Source organism: Rattus rattus, chromosome 1 (genome assembly GCF_011064425.1).
Source record: "Rattus rattus isolate New Zealand chromosome 1, Rrattus_CSIRO_v1, whole genome shotgun sequence".
NCBI lineage: Eukaryota > Metazoa > Chordata > Mammalia > Rodentia > Muridae > Rattus > Rattus rattus.
In genome coordinates, this window is record NC_046154.1 from 247,778,457 (window position 1) to 247,795,148 (window position 16,692).

The 16,692-nt window shown below is 46.8% G+C and overlaps 1 protein-coding gene across 1 annotated transcript; it reads right to left on the bottom strand.

Moving 5' to 3' along the window:
- Positions 1–5,517: 5,517 nt before the first annotated feature.
- Positions 5,518–9,051, bottom strand: LOC116890144 (lymphocyte antigen 6B-like). The gene is made up of 3 exons (XM_032890878.1): positions 8,960–9,051; positions 7,884–8,003; positions 5,518–6,125 (listed from the first exon to the last, which is right to left on the bottom strand). The coding sequence occupies exons 1-3, from the start codon at positions 9,027–9,029 to the stop codon at positions 5,836–5,838; spliced, it is 480 nt and encodes a 159-aa protein (XP_032746769.1). The 5' UTR covers positions 9,030–9,051; the 3' UTR covers positions 5,518–5,835.
- Positions 9,052–16,692: the final 7,641 nt, after the last annotated feature.

The window sequence follows — 16,692 nt, forward strand, 5'->3', positions numbered from 1 at the left end:
CATCCCTGCATGCCTGGGATGAAGCCTACTTGATCATGGTGGATGAGTGTTTTGATGTGCTCTTGGATTCGGTTTGCCAGAATTTTATTGAGTATTTTTGCATTGATATTCATAAGGGAAATTGGTCTGAAGTTTTCTTTCTTTGTTGGGTCTTTGTGTGGTTTAGGTATAAGAGTAATTGTGGCTTCATAGAAGGAATTCGGTAGTGCTCCATCTGTTTCAATTTTGTGGAATACTGTGGATAGTATTGGTATGAGGTCTTCTATGAGGTTGTGGTAGACTTCTACACTGAACCCATCTGGACCTGGGCTTTTTTTGTTTGGGAGATCTTTAATGACCGCTTCTATTTCTCTAGGAGTTATGGGTTTTTTTTTTAAATGGTTTATCTGTTCCTGATTTAACTTGGGTACCTGGTATCTGTCTAGGAAATTGTCCAATTCCTGCAGATTTTCAAGTTTTGTTGAATATATGCTTTTGCAGTAGGATCTGATGATTTTTTGAATTTCTTCTGTTTCTGTAGTTATGTCTCCTTTTTCATTTCTGATTTTGTTAATTTGGACACACTCTCTGTGTCCTCTCATTAGTCTGGCTAAGGGTTAATCTATCTTGTTGATTTCCTCAAAGAACCAACTTTGGTTCTGCTGATTCTTTGTATGGTCCTTTTTGTTTCTATTTGGCTGCTTTCAGCTCTGAGTTTGATTATTTCCTGCCTTCTACTCCTCCTGGGTGTATTTGCTTCTTTTTGTTCTAGATATTTTAGGTGTGCTGTCAAGCTGCTGATATATGCTCTCTCCTGTTTCCTTCTACAGGCACTCGGAGCTGTGAGTTTTCCTCTTAGCACAGCCTTCATTGTGTCCCATAAGTTTGGGTATGTTGTACCTTCATTTTCATTAAATTCTAAGAAGTCTTTAATTTCTTTCTTTATTTCTTCCTTGACCAGGTTATCATGGAGTAGAGCATTGTTCACCTCCCATGTATATGCGGACGTTCTCCCTTATTATTTTTGAAGTCCAGCTTTACCCCGTGGTGGTCTGATAGGACACATGGGATTATTTCTATCTTTCTGTATCTGTTGAGGCCTGTTTTATGACCAATTATATGGTCAATTTTGGGGAAAGTACCATGAGGTGGTGAGAAGAAGGTATATCCATTTGTTTTAGAATAGAATGTTCTACAAATATCTGTTAAGTCCATTTTGTTCATGACTTCTCTTAGTCTGTCTAAGTCTCTGTTTAATTTCTATTTTCATGATCTGTCCATTGATGACAGTGGTGTGTTGAAACCTCCTACTATTATTGTGTGAGGTTCAATGTGTGTTTTGAGCTTTAGTAAGGTTTCTTTTATGTATGTAGGTGTCCTTGTATTTAGAGCATAGATATTTAGGATTGAGAGTTCATCTTGGTGGATTTTTCCTTTGATGAATATGAAGTGTCCTTCCTTATCTTTTTTGATGACTTTTAGTTGAAAATCGATTTTATTCGATATTAGAATGGCTAGTCCAGCTTGCTTCTTCAGATCATTTGCTTGGAAAGTTGTTTTGCAGCCTTTCACTCTGAGGTAGTGTCTGTTTTTGTCTCTGAGGTGTGTTTCCTGTAGGCAGCAGAATGCAGGGCCCTCATGGCATATCCAGTTTGTTAATCTATGTTTTTTTATTGGGGAGTTGAGACCATTGGTGTTGAGAGATATTAAGGAATAGTGATTATTGCTTCCTGTTATATTCATATTTGGATGTGAGATTATGTTTGTGTGCTTTTGTTCTCTTTGTTTTCTTGTCAAAACGATTAGTTTTAGTGGTTAAGAGCACTAAGTACTGTTCCTTTATAGACCATTTAAGAACTCAAACTGGATTGCCTGGACCCCTTAGGCCTTACATAGGAAAAATTAGTCAAATAATGTCATTCTTTATATCACCAAAACAATAATGCTGGAGACAATAATTTGGTATACAAGTCAAATTATAAATACAAGTGCTCAGTGTCCTCAATTTCCTTCTGTATCACAGAATAGTGTTAATCCTCGTGGATTTATCTTAATAAATAATATCTTAACTATATCTTAATAAATAAAAAGGGGGAGTTATATCCCTGTATGCTATACAATTATGTAATTAATGCTCTTTTTTATTTCAATTTTAAAATTTGGATGCCAAGGTGTTTATGGCACCCTACCACTAGGCATACTTCTGCCTAGGTGAAATGGAAGGCCCCACATATTGGCATATGGCATGATCCTGTTCAGGTATTTTATATGGGGAAGAGGGCATGTTTGTGTTTTTCCTACAGGATGCTACAGGAGTGTGCCAGCTGCCAGAGTGGCTGGTAAGACATGCTGATCCTGGGAGCATGAAGATTCAGCTCTCATGGTTCGGGTCCCTGGAGTCATTCCTGTGCCCTTGGAGGAAGATGGAGGATTCCCTGTCATCTTTAGTCCGCATGGAGATTTTGACATTGCTGCATTGTTACCGCCACTGCATGACTTGTCCACCATGGCCTGTACTCCTACCCTCTGTGCCCTGCTGCATGCAGGAGGAGAAGAGTGGACTCCAGTCATAACCCTGCCCCTCCTCATTCCCCCAGAGGCTGTTGCCACTGTGACTGGTGTTGCTATTTTACAGACTGTGGCTTCACAGGAATGCTATCTGCATGAAGCTGCTGGAGACAGGGGAACTCTGCCCTGGTTATGCGGATCTCAGACCTGGTTCCATTGCCTGCTGGTTGTTCCAGAGAAGGATGGGAGATCCTGAACTGTCTTGGGAAAGACTTTGGCATCTTCACTGCTATTGTGGCAGCCATTGCTGCTGCAGCCACTGTGTCTGCAGTGTCTGGAATTGCCCTACCCCCAATCTGTTGTTAGGCAAGCACAGTGGGTAAACTTTCTGGAGTAGTTGCTGACGATTGGGAATTCTAAATTTTGATACAGGAACAGCTTGACAATACCCTCAGTATTATGGCCCTCTGAGTTTTGGCCCTAGGGCGCCACAGTAGTCAGCTTTATGCTTCTTATCACATGGCAAACAGCATTCCCAGTCCTGGGCAGCAACTAAGCAGGTGTTGTTCTCCTTGGTAGGAGACAAACCCTCTGCCCAAATTGGGCTCAGCCTTCATGAGAAGCAGTTAGCTAAGGACAGGCAACTCTTTGGGGCCAGGCCTCGCCTAAGACAGGAAATTCTGAGAGTGGCAGAATTTTCCAGAGGTCTAATAACCCAAAGTGTCCTAAGACAGGCACTGCTTATAAAATAATATTGGGAGACTTGCTTAATAAAAAAAAAATAGGGAGACTTGTCAGAGCCTCCTGGGTCCCCTGCAGTGTTTTACCTCCTCTTCAGACCCTTCTGGGTCCCTTGCACTGTTTGACCCCTGCTGAGCCCTGCTGAGCCCTGCTGATGCATGTGGAAGCCTTTTGTTCCTAACAAAGGAACAGCCTGGCCAGGAGTGACACACCTGGGCAATGGTTGATTAGCTCCTGCCTCTTGTCTTCCCAGTCTTTTCTTTTTGGGATTTAGGCTGGTCTTCCTGGATTACTCCCTCCTAAATTTGGGGCAGGAATTCAGTATTCGGTCTTTAGTTACCTAAGCCTTAAGCCGGGGTTTCCCACTGTGCTTCCCAGATTTTTTCACCTGGTCAATTTGGGGTATATATTAGCAAAATAAAGCCACAGGGTGGGCCTTCTTTCTTTACAAGAATAACCCGCATGTGTGTGTTTTTTAATCCCACAGGCTTATGCCTGGTTCCTGGTGCCTTCTTGGTGTGGGCACTGACATCCACCAGCTCTCCTGCTTTGCTCTGGTGGGGGTCAGGACCAGCTCTCCTGTGCTCATGCCCTTGGGGTCAGCTCTCCTGAAGAGCCTGAGCACCTCAGCCAGCGAGGTGGTGGGCAGTTTGACATTTTAAAACACACATGGAATGGACAGGGTGGTAGTGAAAGAACAAAACATACAGCCAAGAATTCAGAAGTCTAGAAATGTGATCTCACCCCTAAAAAGCCCTAAATACCTCAAATTTCCAGACCCTGCTCTCTACCTGTAAGAGGTAAAAGGTAACATTTCTTGAGCCTGCTCTCCCAGAAACTAGATATAAGTGCTTAAGATAAGATCCTTAAGTATGTGATCCTGACCTAATAAAGGTAACAGAAAGCTTCTCCCAGGAACTAGCTGACCATAAAGTTAGATTACAATCTTAAAAGGAATCTTGAGAGACAGAAAGCTTCTTCTTGTGATTTTTCATTAGTATTCTCGACACTTTCCAATGACGCCATCCTTGCCCCCTTGGGTTATGGCTACTTCCTTTAAATACTCCTTCTCTCAGCTACGCGGGGTTGAACTCCTCTGCCCCTGTGTGAGATAAGAGTCTCAACCCCAGTGCACTGGTTCCTATCTATAAACCTCATTTGATTACAGCAAGTACGGTCTTACGTGAGTTCTTGGGGGCTTTCGTCATCCTGAGACTTGAGTGAGGGCCTCCACACTCTGGGGGTCTTTCAGTAGTGCATACCTATAAACCCAGGGCTCAGAAGCAGAAACCAGAAGAGCCTGCAACAGAATCAAGGCAGAAAATAGAAGAAAGTTCCAGAATCCCCACTCATGACTCAAGTTTTATGGCCCAACAAGCACCATGGCCACATTCCTGGATCTGTGCTTGTCCCAGGGGACAAGGCTGCAGGAACAAGGGCTTCTTTAGTTGAGTGATAACTCTACCTTAAAGGATCTTCACCTTGACAAAATCTCAGATGTTCATGACCTCCAAGAGCAGGGGGTAATAATGTCCATAGCACACAAGTTTCCAGGGTGCTGTCTATATCCGTGAGGACTCCTGTGATGTTAACTACACAGGCTCTGTTCGCCTCTGGGACAGCAAGGTCTCAAGGCTAAAAAGAGAGGAATGATGGATCCCTGGTTGCAAATGTGTCAAATCAGGCCTACACTGGGGACATCCAATATAGACTAAGGACTCCAGGAGAGGAGGTGTGAGGCTTTGTTCACTCAGAGCTAAGCCATGATTCCCTGCAGGAAATGATTTTTACTTCTGGACTAATAGAATTGAACAGGGAAGCCACTACACTCCATTGAGGACTTGTCTCCTTGTCTTCCCCACCGCAAGCAAGTGCTCTTTGCAGGTGACCTGTGCTCGTGTGTGGCTTGAAGGTGCTTCTTCACATGCATGATGCCCTGGGTTCTATCCCCACCAATGGGTGTGGGCTGGGGGAGGAAAGTGGCTCAGGAGATGGTTACATAAAGAAGACTCAGAGTCACCAGCATTCACAAGGCGGAGAATAGGCGTCTAATCCAGCCAAACCACAAGCAAGAGACCTTGCCTGTGCAGATAAAGCAGACTGCTCTTCATCCCCCCTCTTTCTTCCTCCAGCATCAGCCCTGAGGGAAGCCTACCCTAACCAAGTGGTTCCCCACTCTTAGCTGGGTAACATGAGCTAGCTAGTGCGGGTAGCAGAAAGGGCAGAGGTGTGAACTGGAAGGTTGGACTCAGCAGACACAGTGTAGCAAAAGAAAAACTGAGATCTTGGCTGGGAGAACAGAGAGTTTATTGGACTCAAATAGGGGGACGTTGAGAGGCATGTGTGGGAACCCTGCAGGACCCCAGATTTTTATGTATGGATGGAGGTGGTGGCACAGTGCCTTGGGTTTCTGTCTCTTCCCCGTGCTGTCCACCTGCCTCCAGGGCCAAGAGCAGCAAACCACAACACAATGGCATTGTAGGAAGTACAGATCTGCAAGCCCTAGAGAGGGGAGTGGGGCACCTACCCAGCAGGGGCTATAGAGTTGAAACAAGGTGTTGCACACCCTACCCCCACCTCAGAGTTTCTATTACTCAGAATTTATCACTAGAGGGCTCCAGGGAGGAGTGAACACACATGAGGATAAAAGGACAAGGGTGGCTGGGCCTTGGAGGAGCCCTCAAGCAAGGTCTGCAGGAGGACTGAGCCCAGGCTGAACAGAAGCACCCCTGCCACGGTCCAGGTGCAGCCTCCAGTGGGCCCTGCTGCATTGCAAAGATCTGTATTGCAACAGGAAATCTTCGTGTCGACAACAGTACCCAGGATCTCGGTTGTTTGAGGAATCTTGGGGCAGTCGGGAAGGCAAATATGGTCCTTTACTTTCTGTCTTACAGAGCCTACAAGACATCAGGGAGTGAGTCGCTTCTTATGCAGGAACAACAGAGCACCCCAAAGTCTGGGCCACAAGTCACCAGGCCTGGATGGCCCAGACTTCTCTCTAAGGCATGTTGAAGCCACACATGGTCGCTCAGACTTGTAACCCCAGAACTTGGAAGACTGAGGCAGGAGAATTTTTATGAGTTCCATTCCACACTGGGTTACATGGGGGTTTCTGGGCAAACCTGTGCTAGAGTGAGACCCTGCCTCAAATAACAAACAAATGAAACAAAGATCAAAACCATGGGCTGGTAAGGAGGCTTGTTGCATAAAGTGCTTGCTTACACAAGCAGGAGACCTCCCCTCTCCCAGTTCTGGTCACTAGAGCCCATCAAAAGAGGGGCAGGCATGGTGGCCTACTTGTATCTCTGTGCTTAAAATACAAAGATGTGGATTCCCTGAGATGAGCTCACTGGCTAGACAAGCTGAAACTGAAAGATTTGAATTCAGTGTGAAATCCTGCTCAGTAAATAAAATAGTTGCCACAGGAGATTCCCGTCAACTTCTGGGTCCCTTATACTTCTAGCTTCACAGTGCATGCACATTCACGTGTGTCTGTACATGTCTCTTTACATGCAACATGCTGTGGAAGCAGCTCAGTCATTGAAGTGCTTGCCACATGGAAGCATTAAGGACCCAAGTTCAATTCCCAGCAACCATATAAATAGCTAGCCAAGCACGGGGTGCTGGTTATAATCCCCGTGCTGGGGAGAGGGAATCAGGAGGTCCTGGGAGCTCTCTGCCACCTCCCTTCTCTCCTTTCCTAGGTCCCAGTGAAAGATCTTGTCTCCAAAACCAAGGTGGTTGGGACTAGAGACATGGCTCAACAATTCAAAAGCACTTGTTGCTCTTACAGAAGCCCAGGGTTTGGGCCCCAGACCACATATGGTGGTTAACAACCTTCTGTAACTCCAGTTCTAGGAAATTCAAAACTCCTGTGCATTAAAGAAAACTAGACCATGCTTAAGGAATGGTACTTAAGGATGTACTCTGACCTTCACATACATTATGTTACATTACATACATTCATACTTATGCACTCACATTTATAGACAGACAGACAGACAGACAGACAGACACACACACACACACACACACGCATACGCACCACAGAGACACAGCACAGTGTACGATCACTCAGTGGGATAGCAAAAAGGGCAACCAGCCTCTCAGACTCTTGCAGTTCCCTGGGAAGTTGCATCTAGGAGACCTACTTCAGGAGACAGGCAGGGTGTGGTCAGGAACAGGAAACTGCATAACAGGATGGGGCTGTTCCTGCCTTGTCTATCTGGAGGATATGTCGGAAACTGGTGTGTTGAAGGGTCTGAAATGTCCTAAGGTCTCCCTTCTATGAGCAATCCTGTCATCCTTTAGCCCTAGCTCCAGATTCCTTCACTATATACAAAGACTCACTAATGCTTCCAGCTCTCCAGGTCTGACAGCGAGGCCTTAGATATAACCGGAGGGTAGGAGCAACACATGACTACCCTGGCAACAGAGGGGGGAGGGGGTGATGAACACCATGCATGCCAGTAGTTTCTATGATCCACACCCTAGAGCTTCCTCGGACCCCAGCAGTCCCCACTCTGCAGGAGTCCCACTCCCACCCCAGGAGGTACCTACCTGGAAGGAGGGGGAACCATGGTCCAGAACATGTACCCAGAATTTTTCTTCTAAGCCACCCCCACCCATATTTATACAGGCTATGGGGAACTTACTCATAACAACTTCTGCCACCTGAATAGCACAGACTCCATCAGGGTAGGGGCAGGTAGCAGTTGATGAGCAGGTATTACCAAATGGGATCATCGTGCAATTGTAGCAGTTTAGGCCCTGAGCTGAGAAAGAAGCCAATACATGAGGAGAGTTAGGGCATGCCCTTCCTAGCCCAGACCCCTCCTCTACAATGACTTTACTTCCACACAGCTGCTGGCCACTAGGACAGAGCAAGGACACTACTGCCCAGTCACCTCCACCAAAAGCAAAAGTGAACCAAGCACAACAGTCGTTCAAATACGCTCGGTGCTGCTGTCTCAGTGAGTCAGCCCCACAGGAGAGACCTGGACCTCAAGAGGTATTAGAGAGACAGCCACCATAGTGGGAAGGCATAGAACACAAACGTCTGCTGTAGCAGTGAATGGGTATATAAGTAGGTACTGGGGGCTGCCAGATGGGGAGGGCTGTTCTGCCCTGTCCCACCCTAAACCTGCAGAGCTGGTCTCTGGGTCTTGGAGCTTGACTGAGCACTGAACCTCCCAGAGTCCAGCTCAACGCTGAGGCTTCCTGCAATACAGACATAACTGGATGTATAGGTGTATTTGAGCTCAGAACCCCTTAAAGTAAGGAAATTCTAGTATTTGGCCCTCCTGTGGCATGGGCTGGGGCATAAGAAAAAGTCAAATGCCAAGAGTTAAGGATTCCAAACCCCTTGACTTGGCAACTTGGCCACAAAAGAAGCCTTTGCCAGTTTGTGTGTACACAAGTCAGTGTCCTGACTGGGAGGCAAGGGCAGCAGGGTAGAGTCGCTCTGGTGGCCAGGGTTTGTGGCAGAGGTTACTGCTCTCCAAGAGTCCCTCTGGCATGTGGTGATGGTTGCAAGGCAGGCACTGGCAGTTTACAGACCCAGGAAGCCCCCCAGCACAGGAGGCTTCACCCACCACACGCCAGTCCCCAATCCCCTGACCCCAGCACACCTCAGGCACAGGGCATACAGTGGAAATGCAGGTGCCCACCACCCAGAGGCCCGGTTCCATCTCCAGTGTACCCTCCTGCCCTCTCTCATTTTCCACCTCACCTCTTTCTGCACACAGCAGGGCCAGGAAAAAGATGAGCACACAGGACTTCATAGCGCAAGATCTGTTCATCCTCGGAGAAGGGGTGCACAGAGAAAACCTTGGAAATTGCATCCAGTTAATAGACTTCCAATCACGTCCCAGGGCTCCCACGCAGCTCAGGCATCCAATCCAACCCCTGAACACACACACACACACACACACACACACACAGAGAGAGAGAGTTTTCTCCAAGGAATAGATATCTGTCTACATCTCTTATCTCCCACCCACCCATCTTTTCCTTCCTAACCCCAAACTGCCTCCCACAGTCCTATCCGGAGGCTCTTCCCTGTGCTTGCCAACTATCAGCTCCCTCCTGACACCACTCCTTACTTCCTCTCTGTGACCAGGTTGCAGGCACCGTGGAAAATTCTAGCGCATGTGGACTTACATAAGTACTTTACTTTCCCTCAGCTCCTCCCATCTGACATCCTGAAAAGGGACAGTTTAGGGATTTACTTACCCCAGGTCTAATGTTTATTGCTTAAGAGTTAACATGGTTTGTTGCATACTCAGGGAGCCAGATGTACAGTAGTTGGGGAGGGAAGACCACGCAGTTGCTGAGGGATCTCGGAGCTGGAAACTCAGAGGGCAGAAGGGCAGGGGCCCTGGGTGACTTGTGCTTACCGTTCAGAAAGCAAGGGAGGAAGCAACGTGCTCACCTTTTTCCGGATTTTTGATTTTTGTTTTTGTTTGTTTGTTTTTATGTTTTGGATTTTCTGAGACAGAGTTTCTCTGTGTGGCTTTGGCTGTCCTACGACTTCCTCGGTGAGACCAGGCTGGCTCGAACCCATAGCTATCAAAGGTGTGCAGTAGCTGCTGCTGGTTCTGCCACCACCGCCTGCCTTTTTCCTGTCTCTGAATAGGGGCATGGGTTGCAGTGGCTCAGAGCCCACAGCCCTCCTTCCTCTAAGCAGGTAAACTGCTGACTAATAGTTGGAGACTGGGTCTGGTGAGCAGGCCCCTAACAGCGTGTTGCATCCACAAAGTGAGAGTCCTGGGCCAAGAACTAACTGGCAACTGGGGTGGAAGTTACTAAGCAGGGTCCGATGTGTTTGGGTGATGTCTGGGGCTGTGGGTGCTATGAGCATCTGGAAGCTAGAGCCAGAGATGCTTTTCATGACACAAGTCAGTCTTATGCAGAGGATGAATGACCCCAGTGTCCCTGCTGCCCAAAAGCCTCCTTGAAGCAGCCACATGCTCATTCTCCCTTCTCCGGTTCATATGTTGCCTGTCCCTACACCTATGAGGTCCTAGTCCAATGTGTTCCACAAAGGACATGAGTTTCCCTGGCCTTTATGTCACTGCCAGGTGGCATAGTATTCTAACAGTTAAAACATTACTAATGACCCACATATTGGTGACATCTGTGGCCCAGCCCTGGGCTTTCGCCCACATCAAGCCAGAGTCTGAGTTCCCTAACTCCATGGAGCTTAGAGCTCAGTGAGTAGCCCCACTTAAGCCTCTACAAGGCACTGACTGATACAGGTTACAGAAGGAAGGCTGGACACAAAAAGAGACCTGAACTGGAAATCGTCCCGAGAGGATGACATAGCAAAGGACAGGCATGCTCAGAGGACAACTGTGTCCCAAAATGGTCCACAGAATCAGTGAAACTGAGTGCATCCACTTAAGCAGGCAAGGCTACCAAGGAAAGGTAGCCAGAGGCTCAGGGAACATCGGGCAGATTCTCCTGATGGGAGGCACAGGGCTGAAACAAGAGTCTCATTCTTCCTGCCATTTCTGGCTGGTTCCACATGTACATTCAACTCCAGTGTCAATGTTCTGGGTTATGTAGGATGATCAATCGAAAAGAGAGACACTGTAGACCAAAGGCAGGATTCTGTTTGGGTTTTTTTTTTTGTTTTTTTTTTGTTTTTTATTTTATTTTTTTTAGGAGCTGGGGACCGAACCCAGGGCCTTGCGCTTGCTAGGCAAGTGCTCTACCACTGAGCTAAATCCCTAACCCCCAAAGGCAGGATTCTGAAAGAGCAGTGGGGAATTGGCCTTTTCGGTAATGAGTACCAAACCTAAGGACTGCTTCAAAGCCTCAGTGCCATCACCCCAGAATTCATACAAAATGGCGTGGCTCTGTTAAAATTCTGTTACCTTCCATGGCCTGTACCCTAGCACCATTACAAAAATCCCTTCTTTGTTACCCTATAATCTATGATGCAATCAGACCGTGTTTTCCAACAGCATTGGATAACCCAGCACACACCACCGTGGTAGGAGGAAGAGAAAAGCGAGGAAAATTTCCTCTGTAATTTCCCCCACATGGTGCCCCAGGCATAGAAAAGAGTCTATGTCAAGGAAAGAGCAGCAGAGACCAAGACCCTGCAAAAAAACATGGGACATCAGTGGTAGATCCAAGTGACAAGCCCTCCCAATTCTTATCACCCAAAGAGTTTATGGGTTTTTTAACAGATGATGGGTGAGGTCACTTACAGTAACACGCATAGTATCGAAGCCAATAAGTGACCGCCAAGTCTCAGCTGCCAGTTCATCTTCTGTTTCCTCTACATTCTAGCATATTCTGAGACCACTTACAGCTGGAGGAGAGCAAGAGGGAGTAACGGCTGGAACCCCAATTGACAGTCCTCCCCTGTGACTATAGAGAGTTCTGTCTGTTATCACATATCTGTGGTCGTTTTGCTCCTTTGACCCCATTGCTGGGGCTCCTGGGCAAAATTATCCCTACTCCAGGATGGCGATGGACCACATCACCACAGTGCTTCAGACTGCTTTTCTAAAAGTCTTAAACTAGAGGTTCTCATGAGTCCTCCACTTTCCACCCAGCACCACTGTTTGGGAAGTAAGCTTCCCTTAGTGTGGACTCTTGCCCAAATTACTGACAGACTCCCTAAATGAACTCTTAAGGAGAGGGCAACACTGGGCTTGCCGATTCTTAGAGTTCGATGTACCAGATGTTACCAGGCTTGTGTGAGTGAAGCCAGGCCCTCTGCAGAGAGGGCTACATGCAAGACAAAACACACCCAGCCTCTCTCCTGCCTTACAACTCAGTCAGCAGCCTGACTGCAGTCACACTGAACAGGTCAAACATTAGCCAAGCCTGTTCCTCTCCACAGAGAATGAAGGACCTCTGTTAAGTAGCCAAGGTCACATATGCCTCCCTCACCGCCTTCAGTCACACAGCAAAGTTTTCTCCTTTACTAAGTGTACCTCTTCCAAGTGCTGCTTGCCCCTCCCCCACCAGTGTGGTCTCAGGATGCAGAGGTGCTGGGAAGCAGATGTTGCAGGGTAGTAAGTTTGGTGGGGATAAATGATTCAGAAGACTGTGTGAAAAGTACAGCTCCTTTTCTGAAACAGAGGGGCTGGATTATACAGTTTGAGTCAGGGGAAGGGAGGAAAGGGATAGAAGAGGAAGTGGGTGGTGAGGGCAGAGGCTTCTAAGTGTTTCATCCAATCACATGGTTTCTAAGCAGACAGTACTCTGGTTGGGAACCAGAAATCTGCCTGATTTTATCATAACTTGGCTTTTGTCTCAATGGAGTTGAGAAGGTCCAAGCCTGCTTTGGGGAGAGGGGAGCCCCAATCCTGCAGTGCTTTATGAAGGCTGTCCAGTGGTATGGTCAGGGTTAGCATTCCTTCTAGGCTCTGCCCACAGTTACCTGGCAACAGACAGGTAAGCCTGACTCACTACAAAGGGGCTGCTTTACCCCTCCTCACTCTCTTCTCTTGCTCCTTCCCTCTCTTCCCCTCTGTCCTTCCTCTCCCTGTTCCCCTCCCCTCTCTCTCCATGTGAGCATGCACAGCCTCAACTCTTCTCTCTCTCCCCCAGTCCCCCTACTCCCTCCCCATGCCCTAATAAACTCTCTTCTATATTATACCTGTCATATGGCTGGTCCTTCAGGGAGAAAGGATGCCTCATTATGGGCCTGCAGAGGCACTGCCCGCCCAAGGCACCAATGACTCCACCACACATATCCCTGGCTTCCTTTTCCTTTTGTAAAACACAACAGTCAGCTCTCTACTGTCCCTCATCTGTTTTGGGAACCCACATCTCCCCTTTTGTTTCTCAGAATGGGGCCATGTCATATGTGTCAGCATGGTTTGTGGGAGTAGCTTGTTATTGTACCAGAACTGGTTGATGGTGTCTGTGGCTATATTAGTACCTTGTTTTTATAATACATGGGGTGAGAAGGAGGGGGCTGCCGATGGCTACCCATCAAGGGAAGAGCGAGACATTGAGGGGGGTTGAGTACCAAGAGGCAGGATCATTGAAGGGATAGTGGGACCTCGAACTGTGACAGAGTCATGAAGGGCCTTAATATTTTGTCCATCCCTCCTCCTGGATGAGACAAGTTCCATTTCCCTCCTCACTTCTGCTGTCCAGAGGTCCAAAGTGTTCTGATCTAAGCTACGGATGTTCTGAAATCACACCATATGACAGATCTCACGTGGGAGGTTGACCCGGGGTAGGGGTGTGGGAATGGGGTGTTGGTGAGCCCCTGAGGCCTGCGGTGAAGATGCTGATGCCTAATTGGAAACTAATGCTAGGTGACATCCTGTTAGTTTACTTGTGTTACCTTTCTGTTTTGCAGTACAAGTCCAGCAAGGGTGGCCAATTGTACCTGGAGAACAATTATAACAGGAACGCAGAGGTAGGGAGGCCCTCAAAAAGTGGGGATCTCCTGTAAGGGTTGATTAAAGGAGAGACCCAGGAGGAACCATGCAAGGTAGCAAAACTATTCTGAGGCTAAGAGGGAAACAGAAAGAAGGCACTAAGAAACATGGAGAGGCATTGGTGTGGTGCTCTGAGAGATGCCTGGGGCATGGGCAATGCTCTACCATCCCCTTGTTTGGCTTGGGACACCTCCCCCCACCGAAAAACAAAACAAAACAAAACAAAACCGTAGGAGTATACAGACACTTTATCTGAGAAGAGCACAACTTCCACTGTTACTGTGCTGCCTGCTGCCATTAAGGTCTCTTGCCTGAAGGAGGACCCTACTTGGTTGCTCTGGCTACCGCATCCCCCCTCCCCTCTTTAAATATTAGAAATGATACTATGAGGCTAAGAAGCCCCTAAGGACAGCCCTACTCTCATGATCAGTTCTGGACCACACCTCCTGTTTCCCTGGCAACACTCCAATTTTTCCAAAAGGAAAAGGAACACAGTTGCCCCTCCCTAAAATTTAAAATATCAAATACAGGAAGGTCAGACATATGGGCTTTGTTTAGGCCCAATTAAGGAAAGCTGTCTCCTAAGGTGAATCAGAGCCTCTTATAAAATTATTTGTATTTAACCTCTCTCCCACCGTGTCTTGATTTTTTTCAAGACAGGGTTTCTCAGTGTAGCCCTGGCTATCTTGGAACTCACTCTGTAGACCAGGCTAGCCTCAAATTCAGAAATCTCCCTGGGCAGGCTTCCCAAGTGCTGGGATTAAAGGCTTAGTTCATTAATTCTCTTTAATACACTCTGTTTCAGAATTTTTGGTCAAAAGAAGATCTGGATTCTACCTCTGACTCTAGGTGGAACCAAAAGTAAGATTATAGAAGCATACCAGTGCCCTCTCCCCTAAGAGTTAATATCAAAAATCACAGGGAAGGAAGGACAGAGAGAATAAGTCCGGGCATGTTTATTTGTTTGCTTGGGCTCTGCTTGGTTCTTCACTTTTATGTTCACAGACTCCTTCAGTCGGCAGAAGGAAGGGTTTCAGAAAGGTTGTATATTGCAGGTCAGCTTAAGCAAGCAGAACCACCATTTAGTGTTAGGGTCCGAGAATTGCTGAAGGATGACCCCAGACTCAAGTAGTAAGCAGAGGAAAAGAACCTTTACTCTGCAGAAATTAGCAGTGTAGTGCCAAGGAAATGTTAGTGATCCCCAAAATCCAGACAGGAGTCAATCTGATGCACATCACAGCAGGGTTTTTATTCTATTTGAGCTAGCTCACCCCCCCAATGCACCACAGTCACACAGCATGGTTTTGGGGTGGGGTGGCGTAGCCCTGAATGTCTATGGGGCGAGGTGTTTTTTTCCATCTTTAATAACTTGAGTATTTCTTATTTATATTTTGATTGTTATTCCCCTTCCCGGTTTCCAGGCCAAAATCCCCCTAACTCCTCCCCCCCTTCTCTATGGATGTGCCCCTTCCCATCCTCCCACCATTACCACCCTCCCCCAACAATCACGTTCTCTGGGGGTTCAATCTTGGCAGGACCAAGGGCTTCCCCTTCCACTGGTGCCCTTACTAGGCTATTCATTGCTACCTATGAAGTTGGAACCCAGGGTCAGTCCATGTATAGTCTTTGGGTAGTGGCTTAGTCCCTGAAAGCTCTGGTTGGTAGGCATTGTTGTTCATATGGGGTCTCGAGCCCCTTCAAGCTCTTTCAGTCCTTTCTCTGATTCCTTCAACGGGGGTCCCATTCTCAGTTCAGTGGTTTGCTGGGGGCATTCACCAATGTATTTGCTGTATTCTGCCTGTCTCTCTCAGGAGAGATCTACATCCGGTTCCTGTCAGCCTGCACTTCTTTGCTTCATCCATCTTATCTAATTGTGTGGCTGTATATGTATGGGCCACATGTGGGGCAGGCTCTGAATGGGTGTTCCTTCAGCCTCTGTTCTAAACTTTGCCTCTCTATTCCCTGCCAGGGGTATTCTTGTTCCCTGCTTAAAGAAGAAGTGAAGCCTTCACATTTTGGTCATCCTTCTTGAGTTTCATGTGTTCTAGGCATTTAGGGTAATTCGAGTAATTGGGCTAATAGCCACTTATCAATGAGTGCATACCATGTGTGTTTTTCTGTGATTGTGTTACCTCACTCAGGATGATATTTCCAGATCCATCCATTTGCCTACGAATTTCATAAAGTCATTGTTTGTGATAGCTGAGTAATATTCCATTGTGTAGATGTATCACATTTTCTGTATCCATTACTCTGTTGAAGGACATCTGGGTTCTTTCCAGCGTCTGGTTATTATTAATAAGACTGCTATGAACGTAGTAGAGCATGTGTCTTTGTTAGATGTTGGAGGCATCTTTTGGGTATATGCCCAAGAAAGGTATAGCTGGGTCCTCAGGCAGTTCAATGTCCAATTTTCTGAGGATCCTCCAGACTGTTTTCCAGAATGGTTGTACCAGTCTGCAATCCCACCAACAATGGAGGAGTGTTCCTCTTTCTCCACATCCTCCCCAGCATTTGCTGTCACCTGAGTTTTTGATCTTAGCCATTCTCACTGGTGTGAGGTGAAATCTCAGGGTTGTTTTGATTTGCATTTCCCTGATGACTAAAGATGTCGAACATTTCTTTAGGTGTTTCTCAGCTATTCGGCATTCCTCAGCTGTGAATTCTTTGTTTAGCTCTGAACCCCATTTTTAATAGGGTTATTTGTCTCCCTGCGGTCTAACTTCTTGAGTTCTTTGAATAATTTGGATATAAGGCCTCTATCAGTTGTAGGATTGGTAAAGGTCTTTTCCCAATCTGTTGGTTGCCGTTTTGTCCTAACAACGGTATCCTTTGCCTTACAGAAGCTTTGCACTTTTATGAGATCCCATTTTCCATTCTTGATCTTAGAGCATTGGTGTTTTGTTCAGGAAATTTTCTCCAGTGCCCATGTGTTTGAGATGATTCCCCACTTTCTCTTCTATTAGTTTGAGTGTATCTGGTTTGATGTGGAGGTCCTTGATCCAATTGGACTTAAGCTTTGTACAGGGTGATAAGCATGGATCGA